At 41.6% G+C, this 23,093-nt stretch overlaps 1 protein-coding gene across 1 annotated transcript in view; it reads left to right on the top strand.

Annotated features, from left to right (window-relative positions):
- PKD2 (polycystin 2, transient receptor potential cation channel) overlaps positions 1-23,093 on the top strand; it is a 69,480-nt gene that overhangs the window by 13,710 nt on the left and 32,677 nt on the right. The window contains exons 4-5 of the mRNA XM_017895923.1: positions 16,281-16,414; positions 18,293-18,543. Of these exons, the coding sequence (XP_017751412.1) occupies positions 16,281-16,414; positions 18,293-18,543 (385 nt within the window). The remainder of the gene's footprint in view (positions 1-16,280; positions 16,415-18,292; positions 18,544-23,093) is intronic.

The following is a 23,093-nucleotide window of genomic DNA, read 5'->3' as shown; positions in this document are numbered from 1 at the left end:
GAGTTCAATTCCAATTTAGAATTTGGTCAGATTCTCTTCTGTACTCTGGTAAACATTAATTAAAAATCAGCATTATCTGACCAGCCAGTTCATCGTCAGTGGTGACGATTTTCACTATGAGATACTTGTGGCAACTTGCCAGACACCAAGAAACCAAGTTAGAGGATTTTTGTATTAGATTTCTTAACAATGAATACAGTGTCACTATTATTACAGTATCATCATTATTGTCATACTATTACTATATCAGGTAACATAAAGTCTGCATAAGAATTATTTCCAGAAAAATGACTTTCCAAACTTAACTTTCAGAAAATACAAATAATCCTACTAATATTGCTTTTATTGGCGTATACATGTAAAAGTCCTCTTTTAGATTTGGATAGGTTGTGTCATTGCCTCATTTTAATTCATTATTTCTTGTCAGTCTTTAATAATTGCTGGACTTTTACTCCACAAGAAACTTGCTATAGGCCAGTCTCTTTCCTGTTCTTTTCTTCTTTCAGTTTGTCTTCCCATCCTCTGGTAGGGGGAGGGGAGGGACGCCTGAGCTAGATTAGCTGTAGGAACAATTTGTCTCAAAGTCCAGAAAGCCACAGGTGATGGATTTGTCCTCTGAATCAAAGGGCGTTTGATGATGGATTTCTGTCACGTCTCATCTAAAGTCTTCACGAGAACAGATGAATAAGCAGATTTATGACCCCAGAGCCTCCTACCAAACTCCTCTGATAAAAGGGTTCCTTTTTTTTTTTTTTTTTTTAAATTAGAAACAGAGTCTTGTTCTGTTTCCCAGGCCAGAGTGCAGTGGCACAATCACAGCTCACTGCAGCCTGGAACTCCTAGGCTTAAGTGATCCTCCCACCTCAGTCACCCAAGTAGCTGGGACCACAGCTGCATACCACAATGCCCAGCTAACTTTTAAAAACTTTTGTAGAGGTGGGGTCTCACTTTGCTGCCTATTCTGGTCTCTAACTCCTAGCTTCAAGTGATCCTCCTGCCTCAGAAGTGCTGGGATTATAAGCATGAGCCACTGCACCCAGCCTGGATGTGATATTTTTATGTTTTAAATTGTTAGAGTTTAGAAACTGAGATTGAGTTTGTTGCCTGCGTTAAAATGGTGCTTAAATATTAAACGGCAGAGGCCTTAAATATTAACAAGTTGATTAGAATTACTAAGTTCTTTTCAAGCTTTACATATACAGACAAATTTCTTATACAAAATAGAAGGTAACCCCTGTACATAAGTCTAGAATTTCAGCAGTCCCCCAAACTCACTGAGCATTAGAATCACTCAGTGATTTTAAAATACACATATGGTTTGCCCAGATCTACTAACAGAGCCTCCATAATATAGCCTAGAGAAACAAGTTTTCAGATACAGTGATAAATTTGGAAAGTAAGCCAGAGAAGTAAGCTGAAGACAGAGAGTTTTAGGAAACACGCCTAAAGTCACATTTGAATTGGTTTTCTTGTTTATTTGATAATATTGTTGCTTTTTGTTCTTTTTCACATGAATCACATTTTATTTCTTATGTGAGTAGCTATATATTTAAAAATTTTGTTTTTGGAATATGGTAGAATCTCTGGTTAGGAAGATATCCTAGCAATCATATGGTCTGACCTTACTGAATGCTAAAATTCTCTTAAACATCCCTCTCGTATGGTTACTCATCCTGCCTCTGATTGAACAAGAGTCCCAAGTTAAGGGACTTAATTCTTTGAAATCGTTCATTTCATTTTTCTATAGCTATGTTAGAAAGTTCTTCCTTCAGTGAAGCCAGAGTCTGTCTCTTGTAACTTCTACCCAGTTGCACCCTCCAAACCTACCTATACCAAGTATCTTTTTTCCATGTTGCTTTTCCAATTCAGCTCTTTGGAAGTTTGGAGACAAATACCTAATCTCCCCTAAGCCTTCTTCAGGTTAAGCCTTTCTAGTTCATCCAACTGTTGATTATGTGATTAGAGACACAAGTTTGAGTGACTCCCTTGATGGAAAGTCCCTCTGGTGCATGTTCTGTTCATCAGAGTCCCTGAGAAAGCACACGAGCCTCACCACGGTGAGTGGGGCCATGAGATTTCTAAACCAGACGCTACACTGTGGTTTGTGCAACCTACCATGGCCAGACTCATGAGACTGTCTCATCATATAAATAATTCGTTAGTCTCGTCACCAAGAACTGTGAAGCACTGTATCCCCCAGCTATATGTGAGCTAGCCTGGGACCATAGTGGAGGACTCCTCTTTCAACCCTGTTAAATTTCATCTCTTTAGGATCTGCCCATTTTTCCATTCTGTTGAAATTATCTTGGATCTGGATTCATTCATCTCAACATCAGCTACTCCCCGAAGCCTCACAGTATCAGCAGAGTTATTATCTGTATCCATATCCTTGTAAATTACTAAACCAAAAAAGATTGGTCTAAGAATATCAGTCCATTAATCAAGGCTCTTTGGTTGGAGTTCACTTCATTATATTATCATCCAGCTCAGAGTGTTCATAAACAAGATGATAGGAAAGACTTCTCCAAATGCCTGTCGGTGTAATTCCACCATTCCTCTGATCTGTGAGCTGTTGACCAGATTAAAAAAGAAGTGAGAATAACCAGGCAAGGTTTACTCCTAGCAAAACCTTACTAGCTTCTAGTGACTGAGTCCTTTCCCTATTGCTTACCAGCTATCCTTTTAATTACTAGTTTTAAAATCTTGCCAGCAATGTCAATATCAAATTACCAAGAATATCAAACTCATTACTCTGTATGTAAATGAAATAGTGTATTTACCCCTATGCCTTGGGTATTAGGCTGTTCTTGCATTGCTGTAAATACCCGAGACTGGGTAATTTATAAGAAAAGAGGTTTGGCCAGGCACTGTGGCTCATGCCTGTAATCCCAGCACTTTGTCAGGCCGAAGCAGGTGTATTGCTTGAGCCAAGAGTTCAAACTTAGCTTGGACAACAAGGTGAAATCCCCTCTCTACAAAAAATACAAAAATTAGCTGGGCATGGTGGCATGCTCCAGTAGTCCCCGCTACCCAGGAGGCTGAAGTGGGAGGATTGTTTTGAAGCTGGGAGTCAGTGATTGCAGTGAGCCGTGATTGCACCACTGCACTCCATCCAGCCTGGGCGACAGAGCAAGATCCTGTCTCAAAAAATAAATAAATAAATAATAAATAAATAAAAAGAAAAGAAAGAAAAGAGATTTAATTGGCTCATGGTTCTGCAGGCTGTAGGGGAAGCATAGCTCCAGCATCTGCTTCTGGGGAGGCCTCAGGAAGCTGTTACTCATGGCGGAAGGTGAAGCAGGAGCTTGCACATCATGTAGCAAAAGCAGGAGCAAGAGAAAGAGTGGGGCGGGGAAGAAGCCACACACTTCTAAATGATCAGATCTCATGAGAAATCACTCGTTACCTCAAGGACGGTACCAAGAGGATGGTACTAAATTATTCCTGAGAAATCCACCCCCATGATCTGATCACCTTGTACTAGGCCCCACCTTCAGCATTGGGGATTATATTTCAACATGAGATTTGGATGGGGACAACATCCAAACTATATCACCTTGCATAGAAGGTGATTTTAGGGTTTTAGGGTAGGTAGGGTTTTAGAAAGCAGTTTGACATAGTAAGAAGAGTACAAATCCCAGCTTCACCGCTAACATGCTAGGCAAATGTGGGCAAGTTAATTAACCTTTCTGAGCCTTTGTTTCCTCACTTGTAAAACAAGTATTTGGAAATATCATTGTGAAGATTAGAAATAATACATGAAAAGATCCTAGGATGCTGTCTGTCATACAGCAGTAGTAGTAAGAAGTTGTTCTTGCCAAAGATTGTTGAGAATGACAGAATTATCTCAGTTCGAAGAGCTATAGTTTCTGGAGCTCAGACTCAGATTGATTTGGGCAGCTAACTGCTCACCAAGAGCTTATTTTCCATCTTACCAATGAAAGTTGTGTCCCCTGTGTTTTAAAAATCAGTCTGCTTAACCAAGAGAACAGAAATGACATGAGAATTAAGTAATCTAACTTTCTCTGTAATTTAGGATTTATTCCTACTAGAAACCTGAGAGTTGCTATGAATTCACCATTAAGCACTTACTAATATACATGGGTTACTGTTATAAATAGCAATAGTATTGCTATTGTGTGAGTTAGGTGTTGAAGTTAAAGAAAGGAATAAAGAGTATTTAGAAGATCTTTGAAAACAGTGGCTGTGTACGGTGGCTCATGCCTATAATCTCAGCACTTTGGGAGGCTGAGTCAGGCAGATCACTTGAGGTCAGGAGTTTGAGACCAGTCTGGGCAACATGGCAAGACCTTGTCTGTGCAAAATATACAAAAATTAGCCAGGCATGGTGGCATGCACCTGTAATCCCAGCTACTTAGGAGGCTGAAGCACAAGAATCACTTAAACCGGGGAGGCAGAGGTTGCAGTGAGCCGAGATTGTACCACTGCACTCCAGCCTGGGCAGTAGAGTGGGACTCTGTCTCAAAATAAAAAAAAAAGAAAGAAAAAGAAAGAAAGAAAGAAAAGAAAAAATGCAAGGAAGGTATTTGGTGAATGTATAATAAAATATATTTACCATTTCCTTTTCTGTGTTCTCTACTCATTCTATAAAATTGAGTAAAAAAATCTGTAAGTTTAAACACAATAATAGAAACCACAGAAGTTAGCTGAGTCAACATTAGAGAAATGTAATATTTCTGTCAAAGAAATAGGGAACATTAAAAAGCAGAAAAGCAATTGCAAAGAATGATTATAAGAAACATCACAAAGGATTAATATTTTAACACGTGAAACTCAAAAATCACTGAGAAAACAGTAGACTTCCATAAATATTTTACAGAGTAGAAAAAATAGGCTCGGCATAGTGGCTCATGCCTGTAATTCCAGCATTTTGGGAGGCCGAGGAGGGTAGATCACAAGGTCAGGAGTTCAAGACCAGCCCGGCCAAGATGGTGAAACCCTGTCTCTACTAAAAATACAAAAATTAGCCAGGCGTGGTGGCAGGTGCCTGTACTCCCAGCTACTCAGGAGGCTGAGGCAGAGAATTGCTTGAACCCTTAAACCCAGGAGGCGGAGGTTGCAGTGAGCTGAGATCACGCCACTACATTCCAGCCTGGGCAACAGAACGAGATTCTGTCTCAGCAAAAATAAGAAAAACAATCCAGGGGCAGGCACAGTGGCTCATGCTTATAATACCAGTACTTTAGGAAGCCAAGGTGAGAGGATCACTTGAGGCCAGGAGTTCAAGGCCAGCCTGGGCAACATAGTGAGACTTTGTCTCTATTAAAAATTTTAAAATTAGCCAGGCATGGTGACGCACACCTGTACTTCCAGTTACTTGGGAGCTTGAGGCAGGAGAACTGCTTGAGCCCAAGTTTGAGGCTGCAGTGAGCTGTGATTGGACCACTGCACTACAGCCTGAGCTGCAGAGTGAGACCTTGTATTAAAAAAGTAAAAAAATAAAAATCATCCAGGCATGGTGGCACATGCCTGTAGTCCCAGCTACTCAGGAGGCTGAGGCAAAAGGATCACTTGAACCTGGGAGATGGATACCACAGTGAGCTGTGGTAATGCCACTGTACTCCAGCCTGGGTGACAGAATGAGACTCTGTCTCAAAACAAATAAAAGAAAAGAAAAATAAATACAATTTATTCAAATACAAAAGTGATATGGTTTGACTCTGTGTTGCCACCCAAATCTCATCTCCAATTGTAATCCCCATGTATTGACGGAGGTTCCTGGCAGGAGATGATTGGATCATGGGGATCGTTTCCCCTATGCTGTTCTCATGATAGTGGGTCTGGTTGTTTGATAGGTGTCTGGCACTTACCCCTTCTTTTTCTCTCTCCTTCTGCCTTGTGAAGAAGGTGCTTCCTGCATCCTTTACCTTCCACCATGATTTTAAGTTTCTTGAGGTCTTCCCAGCCATTCAGAACTGTAAGTCAATTAAACCTCTTTCCTTTCTAAATTACCCAGTCTCAGGCAGTTTTTTATAGCAGTGTGAAAATGGTCTAATATAGAGATTTGGTACCAGGAGCGGGGTACTGCTATAAAAATAACCTGAAATTATGGAAGCAACTCTGGAACTGGGTAACAGGCAGCAATTGGAACAGTTGGAGGGCTCAGAAGAAGACAGGAAGATGTGGGAAAGTTTGGAACTTCCTAGAGACTTGTTGAATGGCTTTGACCAATACACTGATAGTGATATGGACAATGAAGTCCAGGCTGAGGTGCTCTCAGATGGAGATGAGGAACTAATTGGGAACTCGAGTAAACGTCACTCTTGCTATGTTTTAGCAAAGAGACTGGTGGCATTTTTCCCCTGCCCTAGAGATCTGTGGAGCTTTGAACTTGAAAGAGATGATTTAGAGTATCTGGCAGAAGAAATTTCTAAGCACCAAAGCATGACCTGGCTTTTCCTGAAAGCATACAGTTATATGTGCTCACAAAGGGATGGTTTGAAATTGGAACTTATGTTTAAAGGGGAAGCAGAGTGCAACAAAAATTTAGGGAGTTTGCAGCCTGACCATGTGGTAGAAAAGAAAAACCCATTTTCTGTGGAGAAATTCAAGCTGGCTGGAGAAATTTGCATAAGTAACGTGAGTTGCCAAGACAGTGGGTAAAATGTCTCCAGGGCGTTTCAGAAAATCTTCAGGGCAGACCCTCGCAACACAGGCCTGGAGCCTAGAAGGGAAAAATGGTTTTATGAGCCAGGCCCAGGACCCAACTGCTCTGTGCAGCCTTGGGACATGGCACCCTGTGTTCCAGCCACTCCAGCTCCAGCTGTGGCTAAAAGGAGCCAAGGTACAGCTGGACCATTGCTTCAAAGGGTGCAAATCCCAATCATTGGCAGCTTCCATGTGGTGTTGGGCCTTTGGGTGCACAGAAGACAAAAGTTGAGCTTTGGAAGCCACTGCCTAGATTTCAGAGGATTTATGGAAACACCTTGATGTCCAGGCAGAAGTCTGCTGCCGGGGCAGAGCCTTATGGAGAACCTCTACTAGGGCAATGCAGAGGGAAAATGGGTTGGAGCTCCCACACAGAGTCCCCACTGGGGCACTGCCTCGTGGAGCTGTGAGAAGAGGACCACCATCCTCCAGACCCCAGAATGGTAGATCTACTGACAGATTGTACTCTGTGCTCAGAAAAGCTGCAGACACACAATGCCAGCCTGTGAAAGCAGCTGTAGGGGCTATACCCTGCAGAGCCACAGAGGTGGAGCTGTCCAAGGCCATGGGAGCCCACTCCTTGCATTCGCATGCCCTGAATGTGAGAAAGGGAATCAAAGCAGATTTTAGAGATTTAAGATTTAATGAATGCCCTGTCGAGTTTCAGACTTAAATGGGGCCTCTGACCCCTTTGTTTTGGCCAATTTCTCCCATTTGGAATGGGAATATTTACCCAATGCCTGTACCCCTGTTGTGTCTTGGAGGTAACTAACTTGCTTTTGATTTTACAGACTCATAGGTGGAAGGGAGTTGCCTTATATCAGATGAGACTTCGGACTTGAACTTTTGAGTTAATGTTGGAATGAATTAAGACATTGGGGGACTGTTGGGAAGGCATGTTTGGTTTTGAAATGTGAGAAGGACATGAGATTTGGAAGGGGTCGGGGTAGAATGATATGGTTTAGCTCTGTGTCTCCACCCAAATCTCATCTCCAATTGTAAGCCCCATGTGTCAAGGGAGGGACCTGATGGGAGGTGACTGGATCATGGGGCCAGTTTCCCCCATGCTGTTGGCATGATAGTGAGGGAGTTCTCATGAGATCTGGTTGTTTGCTAAGTGTCTGGGGCTTCCCGCTTCTCCCCCTCTCTCCTGCTGCCTTGTGAAGAAGGTACTTGCTTCTCCTTTGCCTTCTGCCATGATTCTAAGTTTCCTGAGGTCCCCCCAGCCATTCAGAACTGTAAGTCAATTAAGCCTCTTCCTGCCTATTCTCAGGCAATTCTTTATAGCAGTGTGAAAATGAACTACTACAGAAAGTATTTAACTTTAAACTCAATAGTATCAAAGAAGTAATGAAAATGGAGAACTGAACAACAAAATCATAGTACAATGTGGTGTGTACTAGGACAGGAAGAGCCCTTGTAAGAAGAGATCGATGTATTTCCATTTATTTATCTCTGAAAGAAGGAAACTTTGCCTTGTATTCTGAAAAGGAAAGGAATATTTTATTTTACTTGTGAAAATCTTACACGGATGCTAGTCTAAATATAGTTTTCCTAATTTGCCAGAGATTCCCTGAAGATCGAGTTGGTATCAAGATCAGTGAAGTAAAGGTCAGTAAGTTAATCTCACAGCAGTTGCAAGCTAATTCCATTTCCAGTGAAAAACATCCTGATAGCTCCCCACATAGCTTTTCACAAAAAACAGTTTCAGTCTTAAGATCACATGTTGCAATCCATGAGAAGTAACTATTAAGCCTGGACTGTGGCTGGAGGGCTCCTCACCCTTTCTGATAAATTGGCTGGACAAAAACTCAATTTTAAAATGACAGGAAATAGAAGACATATAGATGTACTTTAAATGTGACCAAAATGGGTTGTGAAAACACAAGACACAATATCCAAAAGTGCTGGCAACACAGTATACTGTAGAGTATTGGTTGTTTACCCTTGCTATTGTGTGGCTGAGCTTATTGCCACTGCCCCTCCTTGCAAGAGCATCAAACTGCCTATCACTAGTCTAGGAAAAGATCAAAATTCGAAGTACAGTTTCTACTGAATACTTATCACTTTCGCACCATTTTAAAGTCAAAAAATCAGTAAGTTGTGAACCATCATATATCCAAGATTGTCTGTATGTAAATATTATACATCTTTCTCTCACTTTTAAAACACAATAATACCAGCCAATACTACCATTCTCAGAAGCACTTGTGTCAACAGCCTTTACCCCTTAAAGATTTTCCTCACAATTTTACAATTGTTACTTACAATTTTCTTTGAAATGTTGACCAAACCTGGATTAAAAGATTTGGGGGTTTTAGTGACTGTATTTCACAAACTCTCTTACTGATCTCACTTCTCACTTCTGCCTCCTAAAAAAGCCCTCACAAAGGTCCCTGGGGATGGCTCTTTTCAGCCTCTCTTCCTGGCATTTGGTCCAGTGGAGTTTGGCATTCTAGGACTTCCCTCTTTAGCTTTGATAACTCCCTCTCTTCCTGTGTTCCTCCTTGCTGTGTTCACTTGCTTCACTTTCTTCTCTCTGCAGCATGTTTACAAATGTTTTCTCTGATTGGGCCTGTGACGTTCTTTGGGTCATTTTTTCCACAGACAATGCTTCAACTAGTACTCGCATGCCAGTGACTCCCATGTCCCACTCATGAGCTCTGAACCTGGTACCAGCTTCTGCTGGACATCTACGATGGGATCTCTCACAGCCCTCTCTCATTGGTAACATGCCCCATCCTGAACTCATCTCCCACCCATCCATCCAGCCATGCTCTAGTTCACTTGAACCCTGGGTGTCATCCTGGATGCTTTCCCTTCCCAGTCTTCTGTGATCATTCTGCCTCTTCAGAGACTCTCTAATCTGTCTTTTTTCCTATATCGCTCTTGTCCCTATTTTAATCCTAATCATCTCTTTCCTGACTTATTCATTCCTTAACTTGGTCAGTAATTTAATTAAAAACAGATTTAGGCCCTGTCCTTAAATGTGATAAGTGATATGAAAGGAGATGATTGGGGAAAAGGGCTTCCCTCAAGGAAGGCCTCTCTGAAGCCTGAAGCAAGATTGAGAACAGAGGAAGAGAGAATTGTATGAATGAAGGCTCTGAGGCAGGAAAACACTCAGATCATTCCAGAAACACTCAGAAGCCAAGTGAAGCCAGTTCCTGGAGATCAGATCATCAGATGAAGATGGAAAGGTGACCAGGGGCCAGACCTGTAGTTCTGGTGGGCCTTGGTGAGGGATTTACAGTAGAATACCCCATGGTTTAAGTATGAAAGGGACAAGATTCCTTTAAGTTTTAAGAGGCCTCGAAATATGAACCACAGATTAGATGGAAGCTACTCTCTCTGTGTCTGGACTTTTTAGAATTTCCAAGCACTGCTGTTTCTGGAACCAGATTAATACAAGTCGCTCTTCCATTTATTTATTTATGTATTTATTTGAGACAGGGTCTCACTCTGTCACCCAGGTTGGAGTGCAGTGGGGTGAACACAGCTCACTGCAGCTTGGGAGCTAAAGAGATCCTCCTGCCTCAGCCTCCCATGTAGCTGGGACCACAGGCACACACCACCCAGCTAATTTTATTTGTTGTAGAAATGAGGTCTCATTTTGCTGCCCAAGCTGTTCTTGAACTCTTGGGCTCAAGCAATCCTCCTGCAGCATCCTCCCAAAGTGCTGGGATCACTCTTCCATTTAACATGGTATCTCATTGTCAAGATAAACTTTAAAATCTTTAGACAATAGGCTGGCATTTTACCAAACGATGTTTACTTACTTCTTCAGAACTGCCACTCCCTATAAATATCTGGTTCTTCAACCACATCAAACCACTTGTGATCTCAAAAAGCCTCAGTGTACACTGTTCCTTTCTGTCATTCTAATTCCTCCTCATCCTTCAAAATCAGCTCAAGAACCAGATCTAGGCAGAAACTTAGTGGTGCCCACCCAAACCAGCCCCCACCTCCGAGTTGTGCTGCCATTCGGGCCCACCTCTTCACACAGGATTATCAGACCAGACCAGCTCATGCATTCACCCCCCTCGCAGGGATGGGATGCAGCTATGCACCTCTCAGTGCCGACACCTGGAGAGTCTCATGGACTGTTGACAACATTGCCTGTTTCCATTTCTTGTTCACTAGCACTTCTCATTTCCTAACACACAGAATTTCCTGTAGTATGTCCACCTAATCAATTCAAGCCTAATAATTCCTTGATTTGTGTATAGTGCTTTGCATTTATATACTGATGGTCCCCAACTTACGATGGTTCAATTTATGATTTTTCAACTTCATAGTGATGTGAAAGTGATACACATTCTATAGAAACCATACTTTCAATTTTGAATTTTGGTCTTTTTCCAGGCTAACATACTCTAGAGATGGAGCCACAGCTCCCAGTCAGGCATGTGATTATGAGGGTAAGCGACCAGTACTCTACGGTGTATTGTATTGCCAGATGATGTTGCCCAACTAGCCTAATATAAGTGTCTAAACATGTTTAAGGTAGGCCAGGCTAAGCTGTGTTGTTCATTCAGTAGGTTAGTTATATTAAATGCATTTTCAGCTTATGATATTTTCAATTTACAATGGGTTTATCAGGATATACCTCCACTATAAGTCAAGGTTATCATCTTGTATAGCACTTTGAGTTTATAGAGTCCCTTCAAATGTTTGTTTGCATTTTATTTCCACTGCATCCCTGTGAGGATATCATAGCAAAGCAGTTCGTTTTCCTGTGCAAAGTGATAGCTTCATCTTGTGGCAGATTACCTGAAATACTGCGGCCAAGGCATCTTGGCTCTACTGTCTTTGCATCTAGTACAGTTATATTTTTATGGCAGCTCTGATTTCTTCTTTGGCCCAAGGGTTATTAAGAGAGGGAAAAAATTTAATTTCTTAACAGATATATATATCTGTGTCAAGTCATATACTTAATTCAAACCCTTAATATTCCTAGGTAATTTTTGTCTACTTTCTCTGTCAAAGATTGAAAGATACAGGGTTTTAAGTTTCTAACTGCAATTGTAGTTTTGATAATTCTTTTATTACTAACAAGTATTGCTCTATATATTTTGATGTTCTGTTATTCAATACATAAGAATTCATTATAGTTAAGTCATTATGTATAGTATAATTGACCAATGTAAAATAACCTTTAATCAAACTGAGTGTTCACCTTATAATGTCCTCTGTCAGAGGATTATAATACCACTTAAAACCTTTTAAAAAATATTTTATCCCTGATATATTTTCCCATTCATTTATTTTAGCTTTGAGTGGGTTTCTTCTAACAATTCTAGAGATGCATTTTATTTTTTAACCAATATTTAAAACTTTGTCATTTAGTAAGAGTCTAAACCATTCATGTTTCATCTATTTTGTCAAATTAATATTATTTAGTATTTTCCTCTCTTTTATATGTTCCTGTTATTTTCCATTTATATTCTTTTGTTAGATGGAAATTTTTTCTTTGCTTTTTTATCCTAATGATTTGGAATTTATATAATGTATACTATTCTACAATACCATTTATTTGTTTTAATATTTGAACCTATATTTTCAACAATATTAACAATAAAATAGTATTTGTTGCTATTTTGAAATGATAGACCATGTTTTTAAGGCAGCTTTTGTTAGTTCACATGCTGATTGTTTGGTGATAGTTTCTTTCCTTTCTTTTTCTTTTTTCTTTTCTTTTTTTTTTTAATTTTTTGAGACAAAGTCTCGCTCTATCGCCCAGGCTGGAGTGCAGTGGTGCAGTCTCACCCTGTTGCCCAACCTGGTCTCAAACTCTGGAGGCCAACGGTCTGCCCACCTTGGCCTCCCAAAGTGCGGGGATTACAGGTGTGAGCCATCGTTTCTGGCCGATACTGTGTTTTACTGTATTTTGCTCTAGTTTATTTTATGGAAAATGGAAATTCAGGGGTTAAGACAGGGAATAAATAACAGAAGAAAGATGTGTACATATGTACAGAGGTATGTGTCCTTTATGTATTTTTTAATACTCTTGTCTCCTTTCTGGTCCTCATTCAAGGTTATCTATTTCATGCACTAAATTTTTCTTCACAATTCATTTCATTTAGAGAGTGAATGCTACCTTCAAGTGGGCTTTCTCCAGTTTCCTTTCAGGGACTTAAAGGAGAAGTGATGTTAACAGTTTTATATTCCCATTGCATTTTACAGTGTACAAATGTCTTCACATATATTTCTCCATTTGAGCTTTACAAAAACCCTTGGTATTATTCTCAATTTTTGGATTCCAAAATCAGACTTAGAAGAGTTAAATAGTTGTCCAAGATCTCAAGAAGCAAGACCCGCAATCACGAACAGAGGCAGATGTTCAGGATGGAGGCAAGCTGAAACTCAAAACCAAATCAGTATGACTCCAAATTCAGGGGGCTTTTAGCTGCCACCTGCATGGGCTTATGGTATAGCTGACCACCAGAGTTTGTAGAGCTGTCACTCAGGTGTGCCATGGACTTCCTTGGGACCTGACACAGGAGAAGGACTGAGTTTGCTGATTAAATATCTGTTACAGGCTGGACGCGGTGGCTCACGACCATAATCCCAGCACTTTGGGAGGCCAAGCGGGGAGGATCACTTGAGCTCACAAGTTTGAGACAAGCCTGGGCAGCATGGCGAAACCCCATCTCTACAAAAAATTTAAAAATTAGCTGGCCATGGTGGTGCATGCCTGTAGTCCCAGGTACTCGGGAAACTGAGGTGGGAGGATCACTTGAGCCCATGAGATTGAGACTGCAGTGAGCAGAGATGGTGCCACTGCACTCCTGCCTTGGCCATAGAGCCAGAACTTGTCTCCAAAAAAAAAAAAAAAGGTACAGTAATCATCCCTTCAAAGCTGGAAGGGATTATTTGCCTGGCTGTCCAGCAGATGGTGCTACATAACCAAGGGAATCTGTTGCTTGCCCTTTGGTGAAGCTATTAAAGCCAATATAGATCTTGAGAATTTCAAAAGCAAAAATCAGTGCTGGATTATGAGTGGTCTAGGAAAATAAAGGGATACATTTTCAATTCAGTATCTAAGATACTTATATTTACATACTTATATATAGTTACACCATATTTATAAATAAAAATATGTAAGTAATTTGTCAAAATTCCTTTTTAACAACAACAACCACAGTAAACCCACAGGTTAAAAACTCCACAACAGTCTATATTAATCAGTCAATCCAAAGTACATTCCAATTCCAAGTTAATTGAAAATAATCAACTTAATTATTTGATTGGCTCTTAGCAGCCTTCACTGCTTGCTCTTGTGTCATGTTCCTTTCTCTCCTTGATTGACTGTAGACTCACAGAAGGCCTTTGCAGAGGACAGTGTACTCATGTCCATCCTTTGCATCCTTTGTGGGAGTTGGCTAGGCAGCACTCTCGCTGGGGACACTATGAACTCCTCTGAGTGCAGAGATCACATCTTGTTCATCTTCATGCCCAATAGCTTGTACCATAAATATGAATGGATTAGAATTCTAAACTCTTAACTCTGCCCCAAGACAGTTCTGAGAGGTAGTAACTCATGTAACACCTGAAGAGGACTGTTCTTGTCCTAATTACATTAGGTTATAGGATGGCAGTTGAGGGAGCCAAACCAGGAGGACTGGACATTATTCATACGTCTCTAGATACAGTATACAAATTGTGTGTATTATGTGTATTTACGTGCTTAATTGGTTGCTTGAGATGAACTCCCAAACACACTCGTGTTTGGATCATTATTACCTACCCTTCTTAAATAATCTTAATTTCCTATGATGCTTGAAAGGGGAAGAGGGGCCAGGTATGGTGGCTCATACCTGTAATCCCAGCACTTTGGGAGGCCAAGGCAGGTGTATCACCTGAGGTCTGGAGTTCAAGACCAGCCTGACCAACATGGTGAAACCCCGTCTCTACTAAAAATAAAAAATCAGCTGGGCATGGTAGCAACATGCCTGTAATCCTAGCTACTGGGGAGGCTGAAGTGGGAGAATTGCTTGAACCTGGGAGGTAGAGGTTGCAGTGAGCCAAGATTGCTCCATTGCACTCCAGCCTAGGCAACAACAGTGAAACTCCGTCTCAAAAAAAAAGAAGAATGCAGAGTGGGGAGAAGACAGCTGCATGAAGGAGAGATTTACGAAATAGTACTTAATCCCAAAATAATTTCTATAGGTTTGAATATGATCCCTGAAATATATTATAGTTTCAGGTAAGTATTAATCATGGGTATTCAGAACTGTAGTTTTAAAAAAGTATAGAACATGTTTCCTTCCCCTTGAAACTTTTTATCAGCTAATTATAGGAATTATATTATACCTGCAATAATTAAAGTCTAGAATGAGAAAGTACTTGGTAAAATGCTGAAATTTATAATAAATGCATTATAGCAATCCAGTTAAGGAGGAAGAGCCACCATATTGAACATTTGTTAAGTGTCAACTACTATACTAGATAAATTTTAGTTATTGTTTTTAGTTAGGCACCAAAAAATCCATGGGATAGTTGGTTATCCCCATCTTACTGTAGAGGAAACTGAAGCTCAGAAAGATTAAGCAACTTGCACAGGTCGTATAGCAAGTAAGGAGCATGGCTAGGAGTCAGACCCTGATCTCCTTTGGTCTACTAAGCTTGTAAAGGATCTTCCCACCTCCTTCTAAGACCATTCAAAATAATCAGTAAATGTCCATGGCAGGGATGTAGTTCGAGTTATAGCGTTCCATTCAAGATTTGATTGGTAGGTGGGAAGCAGATATGTCTGTGTCAGTCAGCATCCTAGAAAAAGGAGATGATGAACTCAAGTGGTGATTAAGGGAAGTTTAATGAAGGGACTATTTACAGAGATGTGGTGGGGTTAAGAGAACCAAAAAGGGGAAGTGATGCACTCAAAAAAAGTCACCACCTCCAGGCTTTAGGGAACTGGGGGGAGGGAGTGGCATAGTGGGAGCCCAGTGTGGTTGTGAGAAAAGGGATTCCCTCAGCACCCATGGCCAAGATTAGAGTCTCCACTGCCAAATTGCATCCAGATGGTGAGGGTAGGGGAACAAATTCTGTCCTTGGTATCCCCATAGGGCAAAGGATTCCAGTTGGTACAGTTCATAAAGGTTAGCCTCAGGGCACAGAACAGGGCAGAGAAGAATGGAGAATTGATGTGGAGAAAACAAGCAATGGCTTGCCCATGTTACTGCAGGGAGAGTAGGCAGTGTGCACAGCAGGAGGGTGGGGAGCCCAGCATAGCTATGATCTTGTGCAGATCAGCCTCACTGGTATGGAGGATCTGAGCCGAGAGGTGGTGGAAGATGAAATTGAGTAGGCATGTTGGAAGTCCCAAATGTCAAGTAAACGTTCCTGATCTTACACTGATACTCAATAGTAAGCCAATTTTGTTTCACATGAGCCAATATTAATATTACATATTTCTTTTATAAGCCAGAGATATAGGGAGATATCCTAGGAGAATGATAGGGAGAAGGAAGGCAGGGGTGAGAGAAGACCTTGTGTGGATATTTGTCCCAACTGTTTATCCACAGGAACAATCCCTTCGTGAAGGCTGCTGGTGTGTGAATGTGTGCCGATTCCCTTGGGGCGTTCATTTGGATCTTTCTGTGTTCCAGTGACCTACGGCATGATGAGCTCCAATGTGTACTACTACACCCGGATGATGTCACAGCTCTTCCTAGACACCCCCGTGTCCAAAACAGAGAACACTAACTTTAAAACTCTGTCTTCCATGGAAGACTTCTGGAAGGTATTTGCAAATAACTTTGAAAGTACTTCTTTATCACAGAAAATTTTTCATTTGGCTTCATCATTTCAGTGCATGAGTATCGACAGGACCTGCTTTGCATTTAACACTGTGTGAGACGTAAGTTATGGTGAGTTGTTAGAAGTTACTGTTTCTACTCTCAAAGAGGGGTAAAGTTAACACTGAGAACTTTGCCTGTGCCTTGCACTGTGCTGAGTGTTTCATACCTTACCTTATTTAATTTCTATGGTAACTCTATAAGGTAAGTACTAAGAGTATGCCCTAGTTTGTTAATGAGGAAAATGAGATTCAGGATGCTTAAATCATATGGTCACATGGCTAGGGAACAAGAAAAATCGATTTTTTTCTAGCCTGACAGCTACTTCTTCATCCTAGTTTATAATTCATTCCACGAGTCAAGATTCAATAAATATTTATTGAGAATCTCCTAGAATGTAAGGCCAATGAAGGGCAGTGTGGTTCTTCTGTCTAGCTTCGCCTTTTGCATTTCGTCTCTTTGTTGATGATGGCATGTATCCCCCACTCTTAGAACAGTGCTTGATACAAAGTAAGGACATTCTTTCAAAGGTCTGCTGTTGGTGGGGCTTGGTGGCTCACGCCTGTAATCCCAGCACTTTGGGAGGCCAAGGCAGGAGGATTGCTTGAGCCCAGGATTTCGAAACCAGCCTGGGCATAACATAGTAAGACTTTGTCTCTCCAAAAAAATTAAAGAATTAGCAGGGTGGGGTGGCACACACCTGTAGTCCCAGCTACTCAGGAGGCTGAGGTGGGAAGATCACTTGAGTGATTGCTTGAGGTCGAGCCATAACCATGCTACTGCATTCCAGCCGGGGCAACAGAGTGAGACCCTGTCTCAAAAAATCCAAAAAAAAAAATAAAAAAACCCCAAAAACAAGCAAAAGGTTTGCTGTTGTGAAGTCCAACCCAGTCCAGCCCCTTCCCAAATTCCAACATAGTTAACAGTATAGCAATGAGTGATACCACAGGAAAAATATTAAACTCATCTGAGGGATATGGGGCTTGGAATCTAAGAAAATTGGAAGGGAAATTGAAAAGGAAATTATTGTTTCTCCTTAGGGAGATAGTTTCTAAAATTCTTACTAAACCCTGGGGTCAGCTATTAATTTTAAGGATAGAGACAACTGGGTCACAGGAACCTATTCATATATAAAAGTACTTGGCATCCAAAGCCACACTTGTATAATATGGATCTTTCACCATCTGAGTAGGGCAAATCAGTCTATCTCTGTTGATCATCTGATAAGGATAGCACACTGAAAAATAGATCTGTTTTCCCAACAGGCATAGCTAGTTGTACAAACTAACAAGAGACTTTTGTATACACATTCCATGATGATAAATGCCAATCTCTAAAGGGATAAGGAGGGATTGGAGAGTTCACCAGACAGCAAAATAGTCCAGACAGGTGAAAGGTCTATCAGATGCCAGGCTGGTAATAAAAACTGTAGCCTTTTCTCTAAACAAGTTTAGAACCATGATTATGTGAGACATTATTTTAATAAGGGGAAGTGGAGTTAATTATGACCCCACCTTTAGTCCAAGAACAAAAATCAAAGCTGCCACATATTAAGTACCCACTCTGTGCCAGGTGCAGTGACTATATAAAAGATGGGTTTTCCAGATGCAGGAACCTTGGTTCGGAGGACCCTGCTCAAGGCCTCATAGCTAACAAGTGATGGGGCAAGATGCTATCCCAAATCTCTCTGACAACAAAACTCATTCTTATCACTCTACTATTTTCATAGAGTTGCCAAATGCTTGGTTATGCAAACGTTCCAGGCAGGAGCAAGACAGCAGCTGAGCTTGGAACTTTTTCAAAGATGTTTCCTTTGCTTTTAGTTCACAGAAGGCTCCTTATTGGATGGGCTATACTGGAAGATGCAGCCCAGTAACCAGACTGAAGCTGACAACCGAAGTTTCATCTTCTATGAGAACCTGTTGTTAGGGGTACCACGAATACGGCAACTCCGAGTCAGAAATGGATCCTGTTCTATCCCCCAGGACTTGAGAGATGAAATTAAAGAGTGCTACGATGTCTACTCTGTCAGTAGTGAAGATAGGGCTCCCTTCGGGCCCCGAAATGGAACCGCGTAAGTGTCTGTGACTCATTGCCACTCGGTAATATTCACTCATTCATTCTGACCTCCCACCATTCATTCATTCATTCCCTGACACCTTCACCAAGGCAAAAAGAAGTTCAGTGACTCTTCAGTGCTTATATTTAAACCTTGGCCAACCTGACCTTTGACTTCTCAAGTTTTCACTACTTTTTAGCCTTCTTTCAGTTTCTACATGCATATTTTTCAAAAGACTAAATCGTTGACCATATGACCCACAAAAAATTAATTATCTGAGCCTTTGAAAATTTCATTTAAGATGCCTGGGCCCTGTTTTTGTAGGTCCAGTAACATCATCCACTAAGTTATTTAACAGCAAGTTTTCAGGTGCAGGAACTCTTTTTTTATAGGTCTTACAAACAGGTTTTTGTTCAGAATGGAGTTATTTAATGTGTAAGCTTGTGAGGCCATTTTTTGTTTGGTTTAAAGCCCATTTTACTCAAATGTTTGAGATTTTAAGTGTATATTTGTATGCATGCATATTTACAGGGGCTTTTTGTACACTTTGGTACCCATACTTCAAACATCTTGTGTATTAAGGGGAGGGCACTTACTATTTTAGAAGTATTGTAGTTATTAGTAAAGAAATAGGAAGACCTCCTAGGCCGTTTCAGTGTGGGCCTTTGGGGTTGCTGTCCCTGGGTTCGTCACTGGTCAGAGTCATCTTCTAAGCTTTGCTCAGCTAATTCTGTCGATTCATCTAGGTTCTTTTCTTGGAAACTGAGTTGCCCAGAATCCACATTTGTTACTATACAATGGACAATCACCTTTTCAATTAGTGTATTCTTCTTGTACCATCCAGTGTACACTCTATTTAATACCAGAACCCATAAGAAACAAATTTAGTAAAAATCCAGGTTGGACACAGTTTCTCATGCCTGTAATCCCAGCACTTTGGAAGGCCAAGGCGGGCGGATCACTTGAGGTCAGGAGTTCAAGACCAGCCTAGCCAACATGTTGAAACCCTGATTCTACTAAAAATACAAAAATTAGCTGGGTATGGTGGCATGTGCCTATAGTCCCAGCTACTCGGGAGGCTGAGGCAGGAGAATTGCTTGAGCCCAAGTGGTGGAGGTTGCAGTGAGCTGAGATCTCACCACTGCACTCCAGCCTGGGCAACAGAGCACGACTCCACCTCAGAAAAAAAAAACAAATTTAATAAAAATCCAGAGCTTTAGAACAAAGGTACTAAATAATCTTAAAGGACATTATCATCCAAGTTATATTAGTGATTTTGCTTTCTTTAAAAAAAAAATTTATTAGAGATGGAGCCTCTTGATGTTGCCCAGGCTGGCCTCCAACTCCTGGGCTCAAGCAATCCTCCAGCCTCAGCCTCCCGAGTAGCCAGGATATAAGAATATGCCACCATGCCCAGCTTTATTTTGCTTTCTAGTGTGCCTTTTTGTAGTTCCCGCAAAGCATAAGCATGCCTTCTATCTGTGGTACCCTTTCCAATATTTTATTTATCTCACATCACTAAGAAGATAAATTTATACAGCCACCGCTCTGTGCCAGACATTATTTAAGAAGTTATTTCACGCATTGTTTCATCTACCTTCACAAAACAACTCTAAAATAGGTATCATCTCCATTTTATAGATGAAAAAACTGAGGCTCACTTGCCCAAAGTGTCACAGCTAGCAAATGGAACTGAGCCAAGATTTAAGCAGCCTGACTCCAAAACCCATGTTTTGTCTACTAAACCTCTTCCATATTAATTCTTCCTCCATATTAATTACGTCGTTAGGGTGGCTTCTCGATGCTCTCAGCTCCCCATCAGTACTCAAGCTTCCTGAGGGCAGGGATTCTATTTTGTTAACTGCTGTGTCCTCAAAGCCTTGAACAATGCCCCATATGTAAAGATACTAATAAATATGTGTTGGATGCATGTATGAATGAGTGATTTCTACTCCAGGGTGGATTGCCAAAGGGGACCTTCCCTGTCATATCTAAACCATCCCTTTATTCTTCTACATTCTCAAGTCACTCCAATTTCTTCTTCCCATCCACTCCAAACTTCTTGGAAGAATAGTCTTCATTTGCCACTTCCATTTCCTTACCCTCGATTTACCTCTTAAAGCTTAGGTTCTTGCTTTTGACATCTCACCAGGAAGCTACTAGGGACCTCTAGTTAGCAAATCCACTGAACAAATCTCAGTCTTTATCCCCTTCATCCTGTCTGCAGAAGGTGGCAGTGTTGACTGCTCATTCCTTTGACTTCCATGAAGAACTCTACACTTTGGGTTCTTTTAACTCGAAAACCCCTTTCTCTTACTTCTCCTGTCTTATTCCCAGGTTCTATGTTTGTATCTCCATCTTTTCTTTCTTTACCCTCTTTCCCATGACAATCAGATGGCTTCCACTGGCATCTTTGTTTGGTGACTCGTCATTTCTTTAACAATGTGCCAGGCATGTTCCCATTGCTAGAAGTCACCCCTCTTCTAGTCCCCATGATGCTGAAGAAACAAAGCAGCAGGAAACAGAAGCAAACGTCCTTTCTTCACAGAGATACAAGATACATCTCTGTTCCACCTGGATGTCCCACACCTCTTGTGATTCAACATGCCCCAAATTAAACTCATCGTTTTCTTGTGGGATCTGCTCTTCCTTCTGTTAATGGCACTACTATCTTCCTATTGCCCTGAAAGAGACTCCAGAGTCATTTTTGAGCCATGTTTCCTCCTTGCCCCAACTTCCAAATCAGTTGCCAAGTTCTGCTGGCAGTCACTGTGGTGACACTCTCTCACTCCTTTCTTCCCCTTCCCATCTTCACTGAGTGAGTTCAGGCCTCATTATCTCTTGGTTATTGCAGACTTTGCTAATGGAGATATGTCAGGGGTCCCTAAGACCACCCCCATGTTCAGTGATTCACTGGAAGGACTCAGCATAGAGGCATCCTTATAGCTAAGGTTTATTATGGTGAAAGGATACAAAAGAAAAGGTACATGGGGAAAACCCAGTGTAGGCTTCCAGGAGCCCTCTCCCAGTGAGGTCACATAGGATGTGCTGAATTTCTCCAGGAGCAAGTTGTAACAATGTGTGAAATGTCTTATCAGAGAGGTTAATTAGAGACTCAGTGCCTGGGGTGTTCACTGGATACTGGTGCTGGTTTATGACTAGCATGTGCCAAAATTCCTGACTCCCAGAAGGAAAGCAGGTGTTGAGTGTAAAGCCACATTGCTTGTACAAATAGCACAGCAACAGCAAGCCTCTCTTACCAGTCAGGGAAAGTTGTATACCAGTGCAGGGAGCTGTTTATCAGTCAGATTCCCAGATGCTAGCCAGAGTCCAACCTTGCAAACAGGCCTTCCTAAGGAAAGACCATCTCAGGCCTGCTGTGTTAACTCTTTTCTGCACGTGAGCCCTCTTCCTCCCCACTCTAGTCTTCCCTGCTGCCACCAGAGCAGCCCTGTTCTGTGCCTCTCAGAACTTTCCCTTCACAGACTCCTTCATGTTTGCCCTTCACAAGCTGACCACAGACTACCTTTCGATCTACCATTCTTTACCTTATGGGAGCCAAACTGAACTACTTCTTCTCTTGACCAATGGCTCACGGTTAAAAATGCCCTTCCCTTGGGCCGGGCGCGGTGGCTCAAGCCTGTAATCCCAGCACTTTGGGAGGCCGAGACGGGCGGATCACGAGGTCAGGAAATCGAGACCATCCTGGCTAATACGGTGAAACCCTGTCTCTACTTAAAATACAAAAAACTAGCCGGGCGACGAGGCGGGCGCCTGTAGTCCCAGCTACTCCGGAGGCTGAGGCAGGAGAATGGCGTAAACCCGGGAGGCGGAGCTTGCAGTGAGCTGAGATCCGGCCACTGCACTCCAGCCTGGGTGGCAGAGCAAGACTCCGTCTCAAAAAAAAAAAAAAAATGCCCTTCCCGTTTAGTCTCACGCTGCTGATAAAGACATACCCGAGACTGGGCAATTTACCGAAGAAAGAGGCACCTACAGTTCCACATGGCTGGGGAGGCCTCACAATTATGGTGGAAGGCAAGGAGAAGCAAGTCATGTCTTACATGGATGGCAGCAGGCAGAGAGAGAGCTTGTGCAGGGAAAATCCCCCTTATAAAACCATCAGATCTCATGAGACTTATTTACTATCACAAGACCAGCATGGGAAAGACCTGCCCCTATGATTCAATTACCTTCTACCGGGTTTCTCCAACAAAACATGGGAATCGTGGGAGTTACAATTCAAGATAAGTTTGGTTGGGGACACAGCCAAACCATATCAGCATTCACCTGTGCAAGTCCAGGTCCTACTCACCTTTCATGGCTCAGGTCCAACACAGCTTCTTCCTAAAGCCTTTTCTAATCCATCCCTTCATTGCCAGATCCCCAAATAAGGATAGCTTTCCTCTGATCTGCCAGCCTAATTTCTTTACTCTTTTGCTTCTTATTATTATCCACCTTGTATTTTACTTGTTTAATTACAACTTTTGTTTCCCTACTTGTTTTAAATTTGGGAGAGAAAGGACCTTTATATCCCTATTAGTGCCAAAGAAGCATCTGTTTTCTAA

Source organism: Rhinopithecus bieti, unplaced genomic scaffold (genome assembly GCF_001698545.2).
Source record: "Rhinopithecus bieti isolate Rb0 unplaced genomic scaffold, ASM169854v2 scaffold_28300, whole genome shotgun sequence".
Classification (NCBI taxonomy): Eukaryota; Metazoa; Chordata; class Mammalia; order Primates; family Cercopithecidae; genus Rhinopithecus; species Rhinopithecus bieti.
Note: the sequence above shows the minus strand (reverse complement) of the source record. Positions and strands in the feature narration are given on the sequence as shown.